The 18,444-nt window shown below is 45.0% G+C and overlaps 1 protein-coding gene across 47 annotated transcripts in view; it reads left to right on the top strand.

Annotated features, from left to right (window-relative positions):
* The window catches only part of rims2a (regulating synaptic membrane exocytosis 2a), a 247,315-nt gene that overhangs the window by 67,703 nt on the left and 161,168 nt on the right, over nt 1-18,444 (top strand). For 5 of the 47 annotated variants that reach the window (XM_090227857.1, XM_090227837.1, XM_090227826.1 and 2 more), the window contains exon 1: nt 184-895. The exons of 39 other annotated variants lie outside the window; for them this stretch is intronic. In XM_090227857.1, coding sequence (XP_090083983.1) covers nt 774-895 — 122 coding nt within the window. In that variant the 5' untranslated portion in view covers nt 184-773. Of the gene's footprint in view, nt 1-182; nt 896-18,444 lie in introns of those variants that run through there. 3 more of the 47 variants (XM_090227841.1, XM_090227832.1, XM_090227854.1) reach the window with 1 other exon arrangement.

The following is an 18,444-nucleotide window of genomic DNA, read 5'->3' as shown; positions in this document are numbered from 1 at the left end:
AGCTGCTGGAGTTAGTAGACAACACCCCTGTCCTCCCACTGAGGATCATCCAGTCTGATTTGTTAGTAAACTCTGTCAGTTCCATTAGATTGGAATCCCTTCGTCCACCTTTTATTTCTCTCCCCTTTCTCAGACTCTCTCCCCCTCTCCCCTCTCCCAGAGGAAGTAGAATGCCTTGCCTTATTACTTATGAGAGCTGATGGTTGGCAGTCATATATGGCAAAAGCACTGACGACAGCATCTCTGCGCGCCCATGTATTGTATCTGCGTGCGCGGTCCAGATTATGAGAAAGAGAAGGATACAGCAAGCGTGTGCGTGAACGAATGCTTGTGTGTTGTGTGTGTATTTGTATGTGTGTGTTTGAATGCGTGCTCTAATAGGCAGAGAGAAATATGAGTTGAGTATGAGCTGCCCCTGATGCACCGGTAAGTGAAGCTTGCTTTGCTGGAAGATGCCTCGCTGCTGCTTTTTCCGTTCTCTTCTTCCTCACCTCCACTGCAAATAGATCCTGCTACAGCCCGCTAGATTTTGTCGGGTTAAGTTCGGAGCATTATGACTGTACATTCCAGCCTCGACTGCTTTTCATTTAAGGACTCTTTCTACCAAGATCAGGAGAAATATGGAACTTGATTGAGCGTCTTCGCGTTTAATGCGTCCCTGGAGATAGACAGACGCGGGTCCGGACGGAGAGCGAGGCAGCGCAGGTGGATGCATTGTGTTTGATGAAAAGGGCCATATTGTGGATAAAAGACACGAAGGAAAAGGGAGGAAAATGCAGTTTGATACATTGCGTCAATTTTGTAGCTCCGTTCTATCCCATTTTAATGAGGCTTTTACGCCGCCTCAGAACATTCTGCAGACGGAGCTATTCGAGCAGGCGTTGAGCAACATCGGGTGAGTGATTCCTTTGTAAGAATGTATGATTTATGATGGGCTTCCCCCGTTGGTATGTCAAAGGAGCATTCGAAGAGAGGGGGGTTCGCTTATTGATCCATCCGCAGCAGGCTATGCGAAGACGTCGCCTTCCTTCCGGGGAGTTGCAGTTGATATTCCTCCTCGCAGAGAGAGAGAGAGAGACAGAGACAGAGAGAAAGAAATAGAGCGAGAGAGAGAGAAAGAGAGAGAGAGAGAGAGAGAGGGGGGGGGGGGTGTTGTTGGATGGAACGGTCGTGAAACAATACAGCTAAAATGTGATAATGCTGAGATGTGTGTGTGTCTGTCTCGGTGTACCGCTGCTGCCGCATGTGTGTGCTGTCGTCATAGGCTGCTGTGCCTTCTTGTGCGGATAACATTACGGTATGTCGTAATATTGCTCCAGCCTCGAATCATTTGAGTAATTTGTGACTCTCTTTTTCATACGCTATGCTATGGTAATTACCTCTATTCCTAACCCACACCAATACTGGATTTTTTCCCATGGCCATGTCAGCAGTTTTATAATATCCTACAGTAACACTGATTCTTGCTAAACCATGAAGATAATTAATGTAATTTACATATTGCACATACTATTTTTGCTAAATAATCTTAGAAATTCAGCACAAATAGTGCCCAACCACTACACACATATGCAGTATGGAGGAATGACTGTAAATATAATAACATATGTGTGTGATGTACAGCAGATAATGGGATGGAGTCTAGGGAACGAGAAAGCGCAGCAGGCATTTTGTAGCCCAGAAACAAGCTTATAGATACAACATGCCATGTCTCTAGGGATTGTGGGTCTTTCCCTCATGTTCTTTTTTTTCATATCTCTCCCACAGAAATAATTCAGTGTGGCCTCCCTAGCTCTCTGCCCCCTCACAATACATATACCCAACAGCACAGCACACTCACTCAGCTCACTCAGGTGTGGTTTACACAGACAGCTGCCTATAGGTGTTCCTACAGTAGCCAATTATCGTCATGGTCATCATCACATTTTACCGATTTACATTTGATACTATTTAAAGGGATGCTTTTGGCAATGAGGCCCTTTATCTACTTCCCCAGAGTCAGATGAACACGTGGATACCATTATGATAAGGGGCCTCATTGCCAAAATCCCAAAGTTTCCCTTTAAGCCTATAAGAAGGATATGAGGATACGATAGTAGCATAACTAACCCATATCCACCTAGACACCTCAGTGGAGAGACAGGAGAGACTGGAGGACAGGCCCTGTCAGCATACTGTACTGTAAATTGAAGGACCAACTAAATCATGACCACTTGATACAAGATCAAGAGACTGTCACTGTTCCTCAAGGCCCATATTCATAAAGAGTCTCAGAGAAGGAGTGCTGGTCCCACCTGTCCATATAATCTCATTCCATATGATCCAAAAGGCAAAACTCATTCTAGATCAGCACCCAGAGGATCTCAGAGATTGAACGAGGGCCATTGTCTCCCTTATGATTTACATTGCATTTTGAGAGAATACTGTAGTGGGACTGCAGGGTACTGATGACAACCACTGACCAACCAACCAACAGCAGACCCTCTCTCTCTCTGTCTATCTATCTCTATGTCTCTCTCTCCGTCTCCCTCTCTCTCTCTCTCTCTCTGTCTCTTTATCCCTCTCTCCCTCTGTCTATCTATCTCTCTGTCTCTCTCTCTGTCTCCCTGTCTCCATGTCTCTCTCTCTCTCTCTCTCTCTCTCTCTCTCTCTCTCTCTCTCTCTCTCTCAATTCAATTCAATTCAATTCAAGGGCTTTATTGGCATGGGAAACGTGTTAACATTGCCAAAGCAAGTGAGGTAGACAACAACTATCTCTCTCTCTCCCTCTGTCTATCTATCTCTCTGTCTCTCTCTCTCTCTGTCTCTGTCTCTTTATCCCTCTCTCCCTCTGTCTATCTATCTCTCTGTTTCTCTCTCTGTCTCCCTGTCTCTCTCTCTCTCTCTCTCTCTCTGTCTCTTTATCCCTCTCTCCCTCTGTCTATCTATCTCTCTGTCTCTCTCTCTGTCTCCCTGTCTCTCTCTCTCTCTCTGTCTCTTTATCCCTCTCTCCCTCTGTCTATCTATCTCTCTGTCTCTCTCTCTGTCTCCCTGTCTCTCTCTCTCTCTCTCTCTCTCTCTCTCTCTCTCTCTCCCTCTGTCTATCTATCTCTCTGTCTCTCTCTCTGTCTCCCTGTCTCCATGTCTCTCTCTCTCTCTCTCTCTCTCTCTCTCTCTCTCTCTCTCTCTCAATTCAATTCAATTCAATTCAAGGGCTTTATTGGCATGGGAAACATGTGTTAACATTGCCAAAGCAAGTGAGGTAGACAACAACTATCTCTCTCTCTCCCTCTGTCTATCTATCTCTCTGTCTCTCTCTCTCTCTGTCTCTGTCTCTTTATCCCTCTCTCCCTCTGTCTATCTATCTCTCTGTTTCTCTCTCTGTCTCCCTGTCTCTCTCTCTCTCTCTCTCTCTCTCTCTGTCTCTTTATCCCTCTCTCCCTCTGTCTATCTATCTCTCTGTCTCTCTCTCTGTCTCCCTGTCTCTCTCTCTCTCTCTGTCTCTTTATCCCTCTCTCCCTCTGTCTATCTATCTCTCTGTCTCTCTCTCTGTCTCCCTGTCTCTCTCTCTCTCTCTCTCTCTCTCTCTCTCTCTCTCTCTCCCTCTGTCTATATATCTCTCTGTCTCTCTCTGTCTCTCTGTCTCTGTCTCTTTATCCCTCTCTTCCTCTGTCTATCTATCTCTATGTTTCTCTCTCTGCCTCCCTGTCTCTCTCTCTCTCTCTCTCTCTGTCTCTTTATCCCTCTCTCCCTCTGTCTATCTATCTCTCTGTCTCTCTCTCTGTCTCCCTGTCTCTCTCTCTCTGTCTCTCTCTCTCTGTCTCTTTATCCTTCTCTCCCTCTGTCTATCTATCTCTCTGTCTCTCTGTCTCTGTCTCTTTATCCCTCTCTCCCTCTGTCTATCTATCTCCCTCTCTCTGCCAGTCTGTCTCTCTCTGTCTCTTTGTCTCCCTGTCTCTGTCTCTTTATCCCTCTCTCCCTCTGTCTATCTATCTCCCTCTCTCTGCCTGTCTGTCTCTCTGTCTCTGTCTCTGTCTCTGTCTCTGTCTCTGTCTCCCTCTGTCTCTCTCTCTGTCTCTCTCTCTGTCTTTCTCTGTCTATCTATCTCCCTCTCTCTGCCTGTCTGTCTTTCTCTCTGTCTATCTATCTCCCTCTCTCTGCCTGTCTGTCTCTCTCTGTCTCTCTGTCTCTCTGTCTATCTATCTCCCTCTCTCTCTCTCTCCCTCCCCCTCTCTCTCTCCCCCCCCCCCTCTCTCTCTCTCTCTCTCTCTCTCTCTATCTATCTCTCTCTCTCTCTCTCTGCCTGCCTGCATGTCTCTCTCTCTCTCTGTCTATCTATCTCCCTCTCTCTGCCAGTCTGTCTGTCTCTGTCTCTTTGTCTCCCTGTCTCTGTCTCTTTATCCCTCTCTCCCTCTGTCTATCTATCTCCCTCTCTCTGCCTGTCTGTCTCTCTGTCTCTGTCTCTGTCTCTGTCTCTGTCTCTGTCTCTGTCTCTGTCTCTGTCTCCCTCTGTCTCTCTCTCTGTCTCTCTCTCTGTCTTTCTCTGTCTATCTATCTCCCTCTCTCTGCCTGTCTGTCTTTCTCTCTGTCTATCTATCTCCCTCTCTCTGCCTGTCTGTCTCTCTCTGTCTCTCTGTCTTTCTGTCTATCTATCTCCCTCTCTCTCTCTCTCCCTCCCCCTCTCTCTCTCCCTCCCCCTCTCTCTCTCTCTCTCTCTATCTATCTCTCTCTCTCTCTCTCTGCCTGCCTGCATGTCTCTCTCTCTCTCTGTCTATCTAACTCCCTCTCTCTGCCTGTCTGTCTCTCTCTGTCTCTCTCTGTCTCCCTGTCTCTCTCTCTCTCTCTCTCTCGTGCTCTCTGTCTCTATCTCTCTCTCTCTCTGTCTCTTTATCCCTCTCTCCCTCTCCCTTTCTCTGTCTCTGCCTCTCTCTGTCTCTCTCCCTCTCCCCCTCTCTGTCTCTGTCTCTCTCTGTCTCTCTCTCTCTCTCCATTTCCCTCTCTCTGTCTCTGTCTCTCTCCCTCTCCCTCTCTCAGTCTCTCTCCCTCTCCCTCTCCCTCCCTCTCTCTGTCTCTCTCTCTCTCTCTCTCTCCCCCTCTCTCTCTCTCTCTCTCTCTCTCCATTTCTCTGTCTCTGTCTCTCTCTGTCTCTCAATTCAATTCAATTCAATTCAATTCAATTCAAGGGCTTTATTGGCATGGGAAACATGTGTTAACATTGCCAAAGCAAGTGAGGTAGACAACATACAAAGTGAATATATAAAGTGAAAAACAACAAAAATTAACAGAAAACATTACACATACAGAGGTTTCAAAACAGTAAAGACATTACAAATGTCATATTATATATATATATATATATATAGTGTTTTAACAATGTACAAATGGTTAAAGGACACAAGATAAAATAAATAAGCATAAATATGTGTTGTATTTACAATGGTGTTTGTTCTTCAATGGTTGCCCTTTTCTCGTGGCAACAGGTCACAAATCTTGCTGCTGTGATGGCACACTGTGGAATTTCACCCAGTAGATATGGGAGTTTTTCAAAATTGGATTTGTTTTCGAATTCTTTGTGGATCTGTGTAATCTGAGGGAAATATGTCTCTCTAATATGGTCATACATTGGGCAGGAGGTTAGGAAGTGCAGCTCAGTTTCCACCTCATTTTGTGGGCAGTGAGCACATAGCCTGTCTTCTCTTGAGAGCCATGTCTGCCTACGGCGGCCTTTCTCAATAGCAAGGCTATGCTCACTGAGTCTGTACATAGTCAAAACTTTCCTTAATTTTGGGTCAGTCACAGTGGTCAGGTATTCTGCCGCTGTGTACTCTCTGTGTAGGGCCAAATAGCATTATAGTTTGCTCTGTTTTTTTGTTAATTCTTTCCAATGTGTTAAGTAATTATCTTTTTGTTTTCTCATGATTTAGTTGGGTCTAATTGTGCTGTTGTCCTGGGGCTCTGTAGGGTGTGTTTGTGTTTGTGAACAGAGCCCCAGGACCAGCTTGCTTAGGGGACTCTTCTCCAGGTTCATCTCTCTGTAGGTGATGGCTTTGTTATGGAAGGTTTGTGAATCGCTTCCTTTTAGGTGGTTGTAGAATTTAACGGCTCTTTTCTGGATTTTGATAATTAGTGGGTATCGGCCTAATTCTGCTCTGCATGCATTATTTGGTGTTCTACGTTGTACACAGAGGATATTTTTGCAGAATTCTGCGTGCAGAGTCTCAATTTGATGTTTGTCCCATTTTGTGAAGTCTTGGTTGGTGAGCGGACCCCAGACCTCACAACCATAAAGGGCAATGGGCTCTATGACTGATTCAAGTATTTTTAGCCAAATCCTAATTGGTATGTTGAAATTTGTTGAAATTTCTTTTGATGGCATAGAATGCCCTTCTTGCCTTTTCTCTCAGATTGTTCACAGCTTTGTGGAAGTTACCTGTGGCGCTGATGTTTAGGCCAAGGTATGTATAGTTTTTTGTGTGCTCTAGGGCAACAGTGTCTAGATGGAATTTGTATTTGTGGTCCTGGTGACTGGACCTTTTTTGGAACACCATTATTTTGGTCTTACTGAGATTTACTGTCAGGGCCCAGGTCTGACAGAATCTGTGCATAAGATCTAGGTGCTGCTGTAGGCCCTCCTTGGTTGGTGATAGAAGCACCAGATCATCAGCAAACAGCAGACATTTGACTTCGGATTCTAGCAGGGGGAGGCCGGGTGCTGCAGACTTTTCTAGTGCCCGCGCCAATTCGTTGATATATATGTTGAAGAGGGTGGGGCTTAAGCTGCATCCCTGTCTAACCCCACGACCCTGTGTGAAGAAATGTGTGTGTTTTTTGCCAATTTTAACCGCACACTTGTTGTTTGTGTACATGGATTTTATAATGTTGTATGTTTTACCCCCAACACCACTTTCCATCTCTCTCCCTCTCTCTGTCTCTGTCTCTCTCTCTCTCTCTCTCTCTCTCTCTCTCTGTCTCTCTCCCTCTCTCTGTCTCTCTCCCCCTCCCTCTCTCTCTCTCTCTCTCCCCCTCTCTCTCTCTCTCTCTCTCTTTCCCTCTCTCTTTCCCTCTCTCCCCCCCCCCCTCTCTCTCTCTCTCTCTCTCTCTCTCTCTACATGCTGTCTGCTGGCTCACTAATGGGTTCTGCATTGAGATCCATCTCTATGTATAATGCACGTGTATGTCAGTAGAGGTTCTAATGGTGTCAGTAGAGGTTCTAATGGTGTCCACAATCTGTTCTTAGAAGTCCTGAATGAATGCATTCTTCGCCATGATGTGGTGTGGGGTCGCTCCTCTGCTCCTCTCTGCTGTGGGCTATATCAACCCATTGGGTTGACAGATTCCAGGAACCGCTTGCCTCCGACCAAAAGCAACACATGCAGCTGATGTCAAGCCTCATCACTGCATAATAGAGGTTGTGCAGCCTTATTGGATTTTTATAAGTTGATTCAATACACCCCCCCCCCCCCCCCCCCCAACTACTATGTTTGCTACCTCACCATGTAACAGTTTGTTTATTATCAGTTTATTATCATGTGTCTCATCACATGAAGCCATGGACCGTGTCAGAACTACACAGTCCAGTCAGCAAGGCCTGCTCTTCACTGTGCTCTCAGTCACTCAGTTAGTCTTCGACCTCAATCATCATATCAGTTTCTCCCTCCTTTCCGACAGTTATGGGGCTGCCATGGTAATTATTTTTGATCATTAGTAGTTCCTAGTGCTTTTTGAGGTCAGTTAGTTTCGGTTTGATTATTATTATTATTTTTTAAATATCACGGTTTTCAATCATTTAAAAAAACATTAAATACACTATGCATTATGAGGGTTGAATGCTGCAAAAACACAGAATAAAACAATTTTAAAAAGTCCCATGATGGAGGTCACTGCCCATTACTGCTTATCACTTATTAACCATAATTTATTCACATTTACTTTACTTTAATCAAATATTTGAGTTGTTGTGTATATTACATTTGTTTTATTCAATGACTTTATTATTTCATTCCAAGTCATCTCATCTCTATAGAGCTGCTGCCATTCTTCTTTCTTTTAGGTAGCAGGGGTAAAAGAAACATACTTGACACGTAGGTGCGATTATGGTCATTGTAGTTAATTACCAGGTTTTCTGCACTAAACTATGTCGAATATTGGCCTGTTGGAAACTACAACTCCCTACTACATCCCACAGTTCGGGTTGATCTGATTTATCTCAGAAAGTGTGTGATGTGTGCAATGAGGGCATGGAAAAAACAAATGAAATGGAATTAAAATAATTGAACCAATGTTGGTCAATTAGTTGTTTAAAACCCCACAATAACCTAAATGTTGGTCAATCGCTCAGTACTAATCAATAGAGAGGATGAGGTGTCCCCTATTGTTAATCCTGGTGTTAGTCTGGTCTGGTCTAGAACCAGGGAGCCCTCCCCTCTCTCGCTCTCGCTCTCTCTCTCTCTCTCTCGCTCTCTCTCTCTCGCTCTCTCTCTCTCTCGCTCTCACTCTGTCTCTCTCGCTCTCACTCTGTCTCTCTCTCAATGTCTCTCTTCTGATTCTTCTAGCAGGAGGTTAGAGGAGTGAAGTGTTGAGTGGGTGGATGGAGGGGAATACACAATATGTGGATCAGGGGATTGGGGTTGAGTTTAGAGAGGTTGACATAATGAGGATGAGGAGGAGGAAGATAAGAAGAGGAGGATGAAAAGGCAGAATATAAAATAAGAAGTAGATGAGGAGGCAGAAGATAAGAGAGGAGCGGAGGAGGAGGAGGCTGAGATACACAGGCATCAGTCGTCATAGTGACAAAGATAGACAAGAGATAGACAGATAGGCTGCAGCTTGTGGGACTCTGTGATCAGCAAGTTCCATTTTTACCATATTCCCTACATAATGCACTGCGTATAAGGGCTCTATCCAAAAGTTGTGAACTACTACAGTATAGGAAATAGGGTGTAAGCATACTAGAGACCAGAGTGAGAATCCATATGCTCTGCTCTGCTCTCACAGATAGGTCTATCTTAGCATCAGGGTTCTGAGGCTTGAGGGAGGAAGATGGCTGGAGTGGTGGTTGGCTCAGTGGCTAGATTAGCACCAGGTTCAAGGCTTGATGCTGGCTGCTACTACTGAGAGAGAGAGAGAGAGGTACAGTGCATTTGGAAAGTATTCAGACCCATTGACTTTTTCCACATTTTGTTATGTTACAGCCATATTCTATAATTTATTTAAAAAAATTCTTCCCCTCATCAATCTTCACACAATACACCATAATGACAAAGGAAAAGCAGGTTATTATTTTTTTGTTGCAAAAAACAAACAACCCCACCAGAAATATCACATTTACATAAGTATTCAGACCTTTTACTCAGTACTTTGTTGAAGCACCTTTGGTAGCGATTACACCCTCTAGTCATTTTGGGTATGATGCTACATGCTTGGCACACCTGTATTTGGGGAGTTTCTCCCATTCTTCTCTGCAAAATTCTCTCAAGCTCTGTCAGGTTGGATGGGGACTGTCGCTGCACAGCTATTTTCAGAGATGTTCGATCAGGTTCAAGCCTGGGCCCTGGCTGGGCCACTCAAGGAAATTCAGAGACTTGTCCCGAAAGACACTCCTGCGTTGTCTTGGCTGTGTGATTAGGGTCATTGTCCTGTTGGAAGGTGAACCTTCGCCCCAGTTTGAGGTCCTGAGTGCTCTGGAGCAGGTTTTCATCAACGATCTCTCTGTACTTTGCTCCATTCATCTTTCCCTTTATCCTGACTAGTCTCCCAGTCCTTGCCGTTGAAAAACATCCCCACAGCATGATGCTGCCACCCCCATGCTTCACCGTAGTAATGGTGCCATGTTTCCTACAGACGTGACGCTTGGCATTCAGGCCAAAGACTTCAATCTTGGTTTTATCAGACAAGGGAATCTTGTTTTTAATGTTCTGAGCGTCCTTTAGGTGCATTTTGGTAAGCTCCAAGCGGGCTGTCATGTGCCTTTTACTGAGGAGTGGCTCCCGTCTGGCCACTCTACCATAAAAGCCAGATTGGTGGAGGGCTGCAGAGATGGTTGTCCTTCTGGAAGATTCTCCCATCTTCACAGAGGAACTCTGGAGCTCTGTCAGAGTGACCATCGGGTTCTTGGTCACCTCCCTGACCAAGGCCCTTCTCCCCCTATTTCTCAGTTTTGCCGGGCGGCCATCTCTAGGAAGAGTCTTGGTGGTTCCAAACCTCTTCCATTTAAGAATGATGGAGGCCACTGTGTTCTTGGGGACCTGCAGACATGTTTTGGTTCCCTTCCCCAGATCTGTGCCTCGACACAAGCTCCTGTCTCGGGGCTCTAAGGACAATTCCTTCGACCTCATGGCTTGGTTTTTGTTCTGACATGCACTGTCAACTGTGGGACTTTATATAGACAGGTGTGTGAGCCTCCAAATCATGTCCAGTCAATTGAATTTACCACAGGTGGACTCCAATCAAGTTGTAGAAACATCTCAAGGATGATCATTGGAAACAGGATGAACCTAAGCTCAAGTCTTATATCAAATGGTCTGAATACTTATGTACACAAGGTATTTCTGTTTTTATTTTGAATAAACTAGCAAACATTTCTAAAAACCTGTTTTCCCTTTGTTATGATGGGGTGTTGTGTGTAGATTGATGAGGAAATGTTTATATTTAATCATTTTTAGAATAAGGCTGTCACGTAACAAAATGTGGAAAAGGGGAAGGGGTCTGAATACCTTCCGAATGCACTGAGAGATGGAGACAGAGGTGGAGAGGCTCCCATAGGCACAACAACAAGGGTTTTAAAGCAACAAGAGGTTAAATTGTAATTTGTAGTTGGTCACAGAATAGCAGTGCTCGGGTAGGGTACATATGATGTCATCATGTCAGGAATGCACTCCACACACATCACAAACAAAAATACCTATAGTGCTGCTACACCTAGAAACGGACATTCTCCTCGAGGAAAGCGAAGCACACAGAGGCATCGTGGAGCGAACAGGGAGCACAACAAGAGATAGACAACAGAGGACAGTCTCGAATGTGACAGGGACATCTGGGCTCTTTCATGCTCACACAGCGACACTGATTCTCTCAAAAGGACCGAGTGTGTGTGTGTGTGTGTGTGTGTGTGTGTGTGTGTGCATGCATCAGCTTTATTATGGCCAGGAATAGTAACGTTTCAGTAAAGCCCAGCATGGGGGCTTTTCAGACCTATGTACATCCATCTCCTCCACTGCCTGAGGTCCCAAACTCTGTCTCTTCCGGCTGATGGGACTGTCATGAAAAGAGGGTGGCTGAGTGGCATTCAAAGTGGTGTGTGCATTTGTGTGTGTGTATGAGAGGGGCATCTCTAAGTTGTGTGTGTGTTGCGTGAACTCGAAGCCCATCCCAAAGGGGCATTTCTTCTTTGAAAAGCTTCTCTTTCAGCTGTGAACCAGATGTCTGATTTCATCCTGTTATTTTTCTTCAGTAGAGAGAGACATTTTAAACACTGCATGTATGGATGTGGTGTACTTACAGTACTACCATGTATGGATGTGGTGTACTTACAGTACTACCATGTGTTGACGTGACGTTGATTGTCAATGTCATAAGGCCTTTATGATGTATGTACTTAATTTAGGGTGGCTGGTAGCCTATCAGTTAGAACGTTGGGCCATTAACCGAGAGGTCGCTACTTTGGATCCCAGAGTCGACCAGGTGAAAAATCTGCTGATGTGCCCTTGAGCAAGGCACTTAACCCCTTGTCTCAGGGGGAGTAGGATATGCAAAAAATGTTTAAATAATGAAACAGGACAAAATATATAAGCACCTACCAAATTATTATTTTGTTCTAACTACATATTTATTCACACATAATTATTGCACACTCACGCCTGCAAACACACACATATACACACTCATGACACATCTAACCCACATTTGCCCCTACCAAGTAGAAAGTTATCACCACATCAAGCCTTGCTAGCTCACATGAATTAGAATCAACACTTACTGTGTGGGTGTGTGTGTCTGTGTGTGTCTGTGTGTGTGTGGCTGTATGTGTGGCTGTATGTGTGGCTATATGCGTGGCTGTATGTGTGTGTGTGTGGCTGTATGTGTGTGTGTGTGTGTGTGGCTGTATGTGTGGCTATATGCGTGGCTGTATGTGTGGCTGAATGTGTGTGTGTGGCTGTATGTGTGTGTGTGTGGCTGTGTATGTGGCTGCATGTGTGGCTGTATATGTGGCTGTATATGTGGCTGTATGTGTGGATGTATATGTGGCTGTATGTGTGGCTGTATATGTGGCTGTATGTGTGGCTGTATGTGTGGCTGTATGTGTGGCTATATGCATGGCTGTATGTGTGTGTGTGTGTGTGTGTGGCTGTATGTGTGTGTGTGTGGCTGTGTATGTGGCTGCTTGTGTGGCTGTATATGTGGCTGTATATGTGGCTGTATGTGTGGCTGTATATGTGGCTGTATGTGTGGCTGTATATGTGGCTGTATGTGTGGCTGTATGTGTGGCTGTATATGTGGCTGTATGTGTGGCTGTATGTGTGGCTGTATGTGTGGCTGTATGTGTGGCTGTATACAGTGCCTTGCGAAAGTATTCGGCCCCCTTGAACTTCGCGACCTTTTGCCACATTTCAGGCTTCAAACATAAAGATATAAAACTGTATTTTTTTGTGAAGAATCAACAATAAGTGGGACACAATCATGAAGTAGAACGACATTTATTGGATATTTCAAACTGTTTTAACAAATCAAAAACTGAAAAATTGGGCGTGCAAAATTATTCAGCCCCTTTACTTTCAGTGCAGCAAACTCTCTCCAGAAGTTCAGTGAGGATCTCTGAATGATCCAATGTTGACCTAAATGACTAATGATGATAAATACAATCCACCTGTGTGTAATCAAGTCTCCGTATAAATGCACCTGCACTGTGATAGTCTCAGAGGTCCGTTAAAAGCGCAGAGAGCATCATGAAGAACAAGGAACACACCAGGCAGGTCCGAGATACTGTTGTGAAGAAGTTTAAAGCCGGATTTGGATACAAAACGATTTCCCAAGCTTTAAACATCCCAAGGAGCACTGTGCAAGCGATAATATTGAAATGGAAGGAGTATCAGACCACTGCAAATCTACCAAGACCTGGCCGTCTCTCTAAACTTTCAGCTCATACAAGGAGAAGACTGATCAGAGATGCAGCCAAGAGGCCCATGATCACTCTGGATGAACTGCAGAGATCTACAGCTGAGGTGGGAGACTCTGTCCATAGGACAACAATCAGTCGTATATTGCACAAATCTGGCCTTTATGGAAGAGTGGCAAGAAGAAAGCCATTTCTTAAAGATATCCATAAAAAGTGTTGTTTAAAGTTTGCCACAAGCCACCTGGGAGACACACCAAACATGTGGAAGAAGGTGCTCTGGTCAGATGAAACCAAAATTGAACTTTTTGGCAACAATGCAAAACGTTATGTTTGGCGTAAAAGCAACACAGCTGAACACACCATCCCCACTGTCAAACATGGTGGTGGCAGCATCATGGTTTGGGCCTGCTTTTCTTCAGCAGGGACAGGGAAGATGGTTAAAATTGATGGGAAGATGGATGGAGCCAAATACAGGACCATTCTGGAAGAAAACCTGATGGAGTCTGCAAAAGACCTGAGACTGGGACGGAGATTTGTCTTCCAACAAGACAATGATCCAAAACATAAAGCAAAATCTACAATGGAATGGTTCAAAAATAAACATATTAGAATGGCCAAGTCAAAGTCCAGACCTGAATCCAATCGAGAATCTGTGGAAAGAACTGAAAACTGCTGTTCACAAATGCTCTCCATCCAACCTCACTGAGCTCGAGCTGTTTTGCAAGAAGGAATGGGAAAAAATGTCAGTCTCTCGATGTGCAAAACTGATAGACATACCCCAAGCGACTTACAGCTGTAATCGCAGCAAAAGGTGGCGCTACAAAGTATTAACTTAAGGGGGCTGAATAATTTTGCACGCCCAATTTTTCAGTTTTTGATTTGTTAAAAAAGTTTGAAATATCCAATAAATGTCGTTCCACTTCATGATTGTGTCCCACTTGTTGTTGATTCTTCACAAAAAAATACAGTTTTATATCTTTATGTTTGAAGCCTGAAATGTGGCAAAAGGTCGCAAAGTTCAAGGGGGCCGAATACTTTCGCAAGGCACTGTATGTGGCTCTATGTGTGGCTGTATGTGTGGCTGTATATGTGACTGTATGTGTGGCTGTATGTGTGGCTGTATATGTGGCTGTATGTGTGGCTGTATGTGTGGCTGTATGTGTGTCTGTATGCATTGCTGTATGTGTGTGTGTGTGTGTGTGACTGTATGTGTGTATGTGTGGCTGTATGTGTGTATGTGTGGCTGTATGTGTGGCTGTATGTGTGGCTGTATGTGTGGCTGTATGTGTGGCTGTATATGTGGCTGTATATGTGGCTGTATATGTGACTGTATGTGTGGCTGTATATGTGGCTGCATGTGTGTGTGTGTGTGTGTGTGTTACACTAAACACAGCTCCCTTTTTAAAATCACTGAATAAATTCACAATGGACCTAATGGCGCAATATCATATTTTTTGTTGGCTGATGTATAGCCACAATTCTCTGGCTTTGACCCAATTTCATGCTCAGATTTATTCAATTACCCAGAAATACATGAGAACCAACGTGATAAGGAAACAATCAAGAAATCTTAATCTAAACATCTCCATCCAGTGAGCTAAATCTGCTTCTATCCAGTGAGCTAAATCTGCTTCCATCCAGTGAGCTACATCTGCTTCCATCCAGTGAGCTACATCTGCTTCGATCCAGTGAGCTACATCTGCTTCCATCCAGTGAGCTACATCTGCTTCCATCCAGTGAGCTACATCTGCTTCCATCCAGTGAGCTACATCTGCTTCCATCCAGTGAGCTATATCTGCTTCCATCCAGTGAGCTAAATCTGCTTCCATCCAGTGATCTAAATCTGCTTCCATCCAGTGAGCTACATCTGCTTCCATCCAGTGAGCTACATCTGCTTCCATCCAGTGAGCTACATCTCCTTCCATCCAGTGAGCTACATCTCCTTCCATCCAGTGAGCTACATCTCCTTCCATCCAGTGAGCTACATCTGCTTCCATCCAGTGAGCTACATCTCCTTCCATCCAGTGAGCTACATCTGCTTCCATCCAGTGAGCTACATCTCCTTCCATCCAGTGAGCTACATCTGCTTCCATCCAGTGAGCTACATCTCCTTCCATCCAGTGAGCTACATCTCCTTCCATCCAGTGAGCTACATCTCCTTCCATCCAGTGAGCTACATCTGCTTCCATCCAGTGAGCTACATCTCCTTCCATCCAGTGAGCTACATCTGCTTCCATCCAGTGAGCTACATCTCCTTCCATCCAGTGAGCTACATCTCCTTCCATCCAGTGAGCTACATCTCCTTCCATCCAGTGAGCTACATCTCCTTCCATCCAGTGAGCTACATCTCCTTCCATCCAGTGAGCTACATCTCCTTCCATCCAGTGAGCTAAATCTGCTTTTGGATCAAAATTCTAAATCCATTTAACCTTAATGTTGTGGTGACATTTGGGCAGGTTAGAGTACTGAATGGGGACGTTAGAGTACTGAATGGGGACGTTACATGGGCAGGTTAGAGTACTGAATGGGGACGTTACATGGGCAGGTTAGAGTACTGAATGGGGACGTTACATGGGCAGGTTAGAGTACTGAATGGGGACGTTACATGGGCAGGTTAGAGTACTGAATGGGGACGTTACATGGGCAGGTTAGAGTACTGAATGGGGACGTTACATGGGCAGGTTAGAGTACTGAATGGGGACGTTACATGGGCAGGTTAGAGTACTGAATGGGGACGTTACATGGGCAGGTTAGAGTACTGAATGGGGACGTTACATGGGCAGGTTAGAGTACTGAATGGGGACGTTACATGGGCAGGTTAGAGTACTGAATGGGGACGTTACATGGGCAGGTTAGAGTACTGAATGGGGACGTTACATGGGCACGTTAGAGTACTGAATGGGGACGTTAGAGTACTGAATGGGGACGTTAGAGTACTGAATGGGGACGTTACATGGGCACGTTAGAGTACTGAATGGGGACGTTAGAGTACTGAATGGGGACGTTACATGGGCAGGTTAGAGTACTGAATGGGGACGTTACATGGGCAGGTTAGAGTACTGAATGGGGACGTTACATGGGCAGGTTAGAGTACTGAATGGGGACGTTACATGGGCAGGTTAGAGTACTGAATGGGGACGTTACATGGGCACGTTAGAGTACTGAATGGGGACGTTAGAGTACTGAATGGGGACGTTACATGGGCAGGTTAGAGTACTGAATGGGGACGTTACATGGGCAGGTTAGAGTACTGAATGGGGACGTTACATGGGCACGTTAGAGTACTGAATGGGCAGGTTAGAGTACTGAATGGGCACGTTAGAGTACTGAATGGGGACGTATTTGTGGAGGAATGTAACTGTTTTTCTGGGTGATTTGTGATGTTTTACACGTGCTTCCCATGAATGTGTTTTTGTATTTTAGTGGATATTTAGTGTATAGTTATGTTCTATTGTGCAGGGCACATCTGAAAAAGAGACCTAGGTCTTAATATATCTTCCCTGTTAAAATAAAGTTAAAATAAAACTCCTAGCCCCACTTCAATCCTCCTCTACGATATTGATTTAGAGGCTCAATGAGACTAATTATTGCCATATTTTGCTATCATTGCGCTCTGATGCACTGTGGTAGGCTCTCTCTGTCTGTCTCAGTCTCTGTCTTCTCCGCACGTGTACATTAAGACTCCATTCTCCATTTGTGTTGAGAATAAAATGGTCTATGAGAGGATACAAAGTGCCTGGGTTTTGGAGGAGAGGGAAGAGGGTGAGGGGGGCTGCTGAGAAGTAATCAAAAGATACTCTTCCTGGCAGGTTTATGCTGAGTAAACATGGAGGGAGCAACACCCCCTCCCCTCCCCTCCCCTCTGCTTTCTGTTATTTCTGGAGACTGCTGCCTGCCCAGCATTAATGAAGCTGCATATAATATGAATTTAATTCAGTGTGTTTACTAGTTCATTAGGTTTTAGGATAGCAGTTGATTTGATCTCCGGTGGTGGTGGTGAGAGAGGAAGGAAGGAAGCAGACTTTGAAGATGATGATTATTTTTTTACCATGCAGGCAAGCTCCTCTTTTATCCCCCCCCCTGCTTTATGGGGAAGTTCTCTGCACAGTTTGTCAGTAAAAAAAAAAAGAATCTTCTTGTCACCTACTGTACACTCAACTTACTTCCACTAGACCACTCCACTGTTCTATGAGGCTATAGCGGGACTAGATTTCAAGGGCATTTTGGAATTCGAAGATAACTGTTGTCAAAGATGAAACGATTTCCAAACTCCAGCCTCTCTCTTCCAGGGCTTTTAAGAGCAGATGTATCAGAGGCCCTGTCCCAAACAATTACCATTAACATGTCTTGTACAGGTCATTGCCATGTACTCTGTAGTGTGGGACACAGGAAGGCCTTTGGAAAGGCAGGGAGGATTCACTGATTCAGGCAGTGGACTGCTGGCCTGTTCCCAGATCAGTTTATGCTGTTTTGCCAACTACTATAGTCATTGTCATAGGATATGGCAAGACAGCACAAACAGTGCTGGGAACAGGCTTATGGACTGCTGGACACAGGAGTCAATGTGGACTGGAGGTCCCTCACCTTTATTAGATTATAGCACTTGGATCTCATGAGGAACCCAAGTCATTGCTGCAGTAGATGTAGGCCCACAGACAAGGACTTGACAAATACATGTCTCTTCCAAACCCCAGCCTCTGCCATATCAGTGTATTTGTTTGCTTTCTGGCACCGGGCGAAATATGTACTCAGCTGAGGTTGTTCGATGTTTCCACAAGTGATATCCATCTGTAGCATGTGGGAGCTACCATCTCTCAGACAGACAGAGAGTGAGTGTGAGGGTCGGGATGGGCCTTATGCATGCATGGCTGCCTGCCCTGGGGCCATACAGCAGGGGCCATCTTGGTGGCCTTACAGGAGAAACATCCACAGCAGCCCAGCTGCCCACCACTGGAGCTGTGACAGGGCTGGAACTACACACAGAATAACATGTAAAACTCACATATAATATGCCACACTTACATTCAGAAGTGATTTATAGAATATCTGTGGATGGAACTCCCCACCTTCCCTCCCCTCTCCTGAATGGCAGCCCCACCCCATCCACCCCCCCCCCCCCCCCCCTCCTACACCCTGTGTGCGTAGTGCACTATATAGGGAGTTTAGTGCCATTTGGGACACACACTTAACCTTACTTTCATTGGCTTCCAGCACTATACATCTACCTCTGTATTTGTGACATGCAATATACAGGCAGACCATGGTAACGCCTACAATGTGACAGGAATAAACATGGTCAAGAGATACTTGACCATGCCTTGTTGATAAAAGAGTCTCTAAAACCTGAAAAGAAG

Source organism: Oncorhynchus mykiss, chromosome 3, assembly GCF_057628025.1.
Source record: "Oncorhynchus mykiss isolate SJ-2025 chromosome 3, ASM5762802v1, whole genome shotgun sequence".
Classification (NCBI taxonomy): domain Eukaryota; kingdom Metazoa; phylum Chordata; class Actinopteri; order Salmoniformes; family Salmonidae; genus Oncorhynchus; species Oncorhynchus mykiss.
Note: the sequence above shows the minus strand (reverse complement) of the source record. Positions and strands in the feature narration are given on the sequence as shown.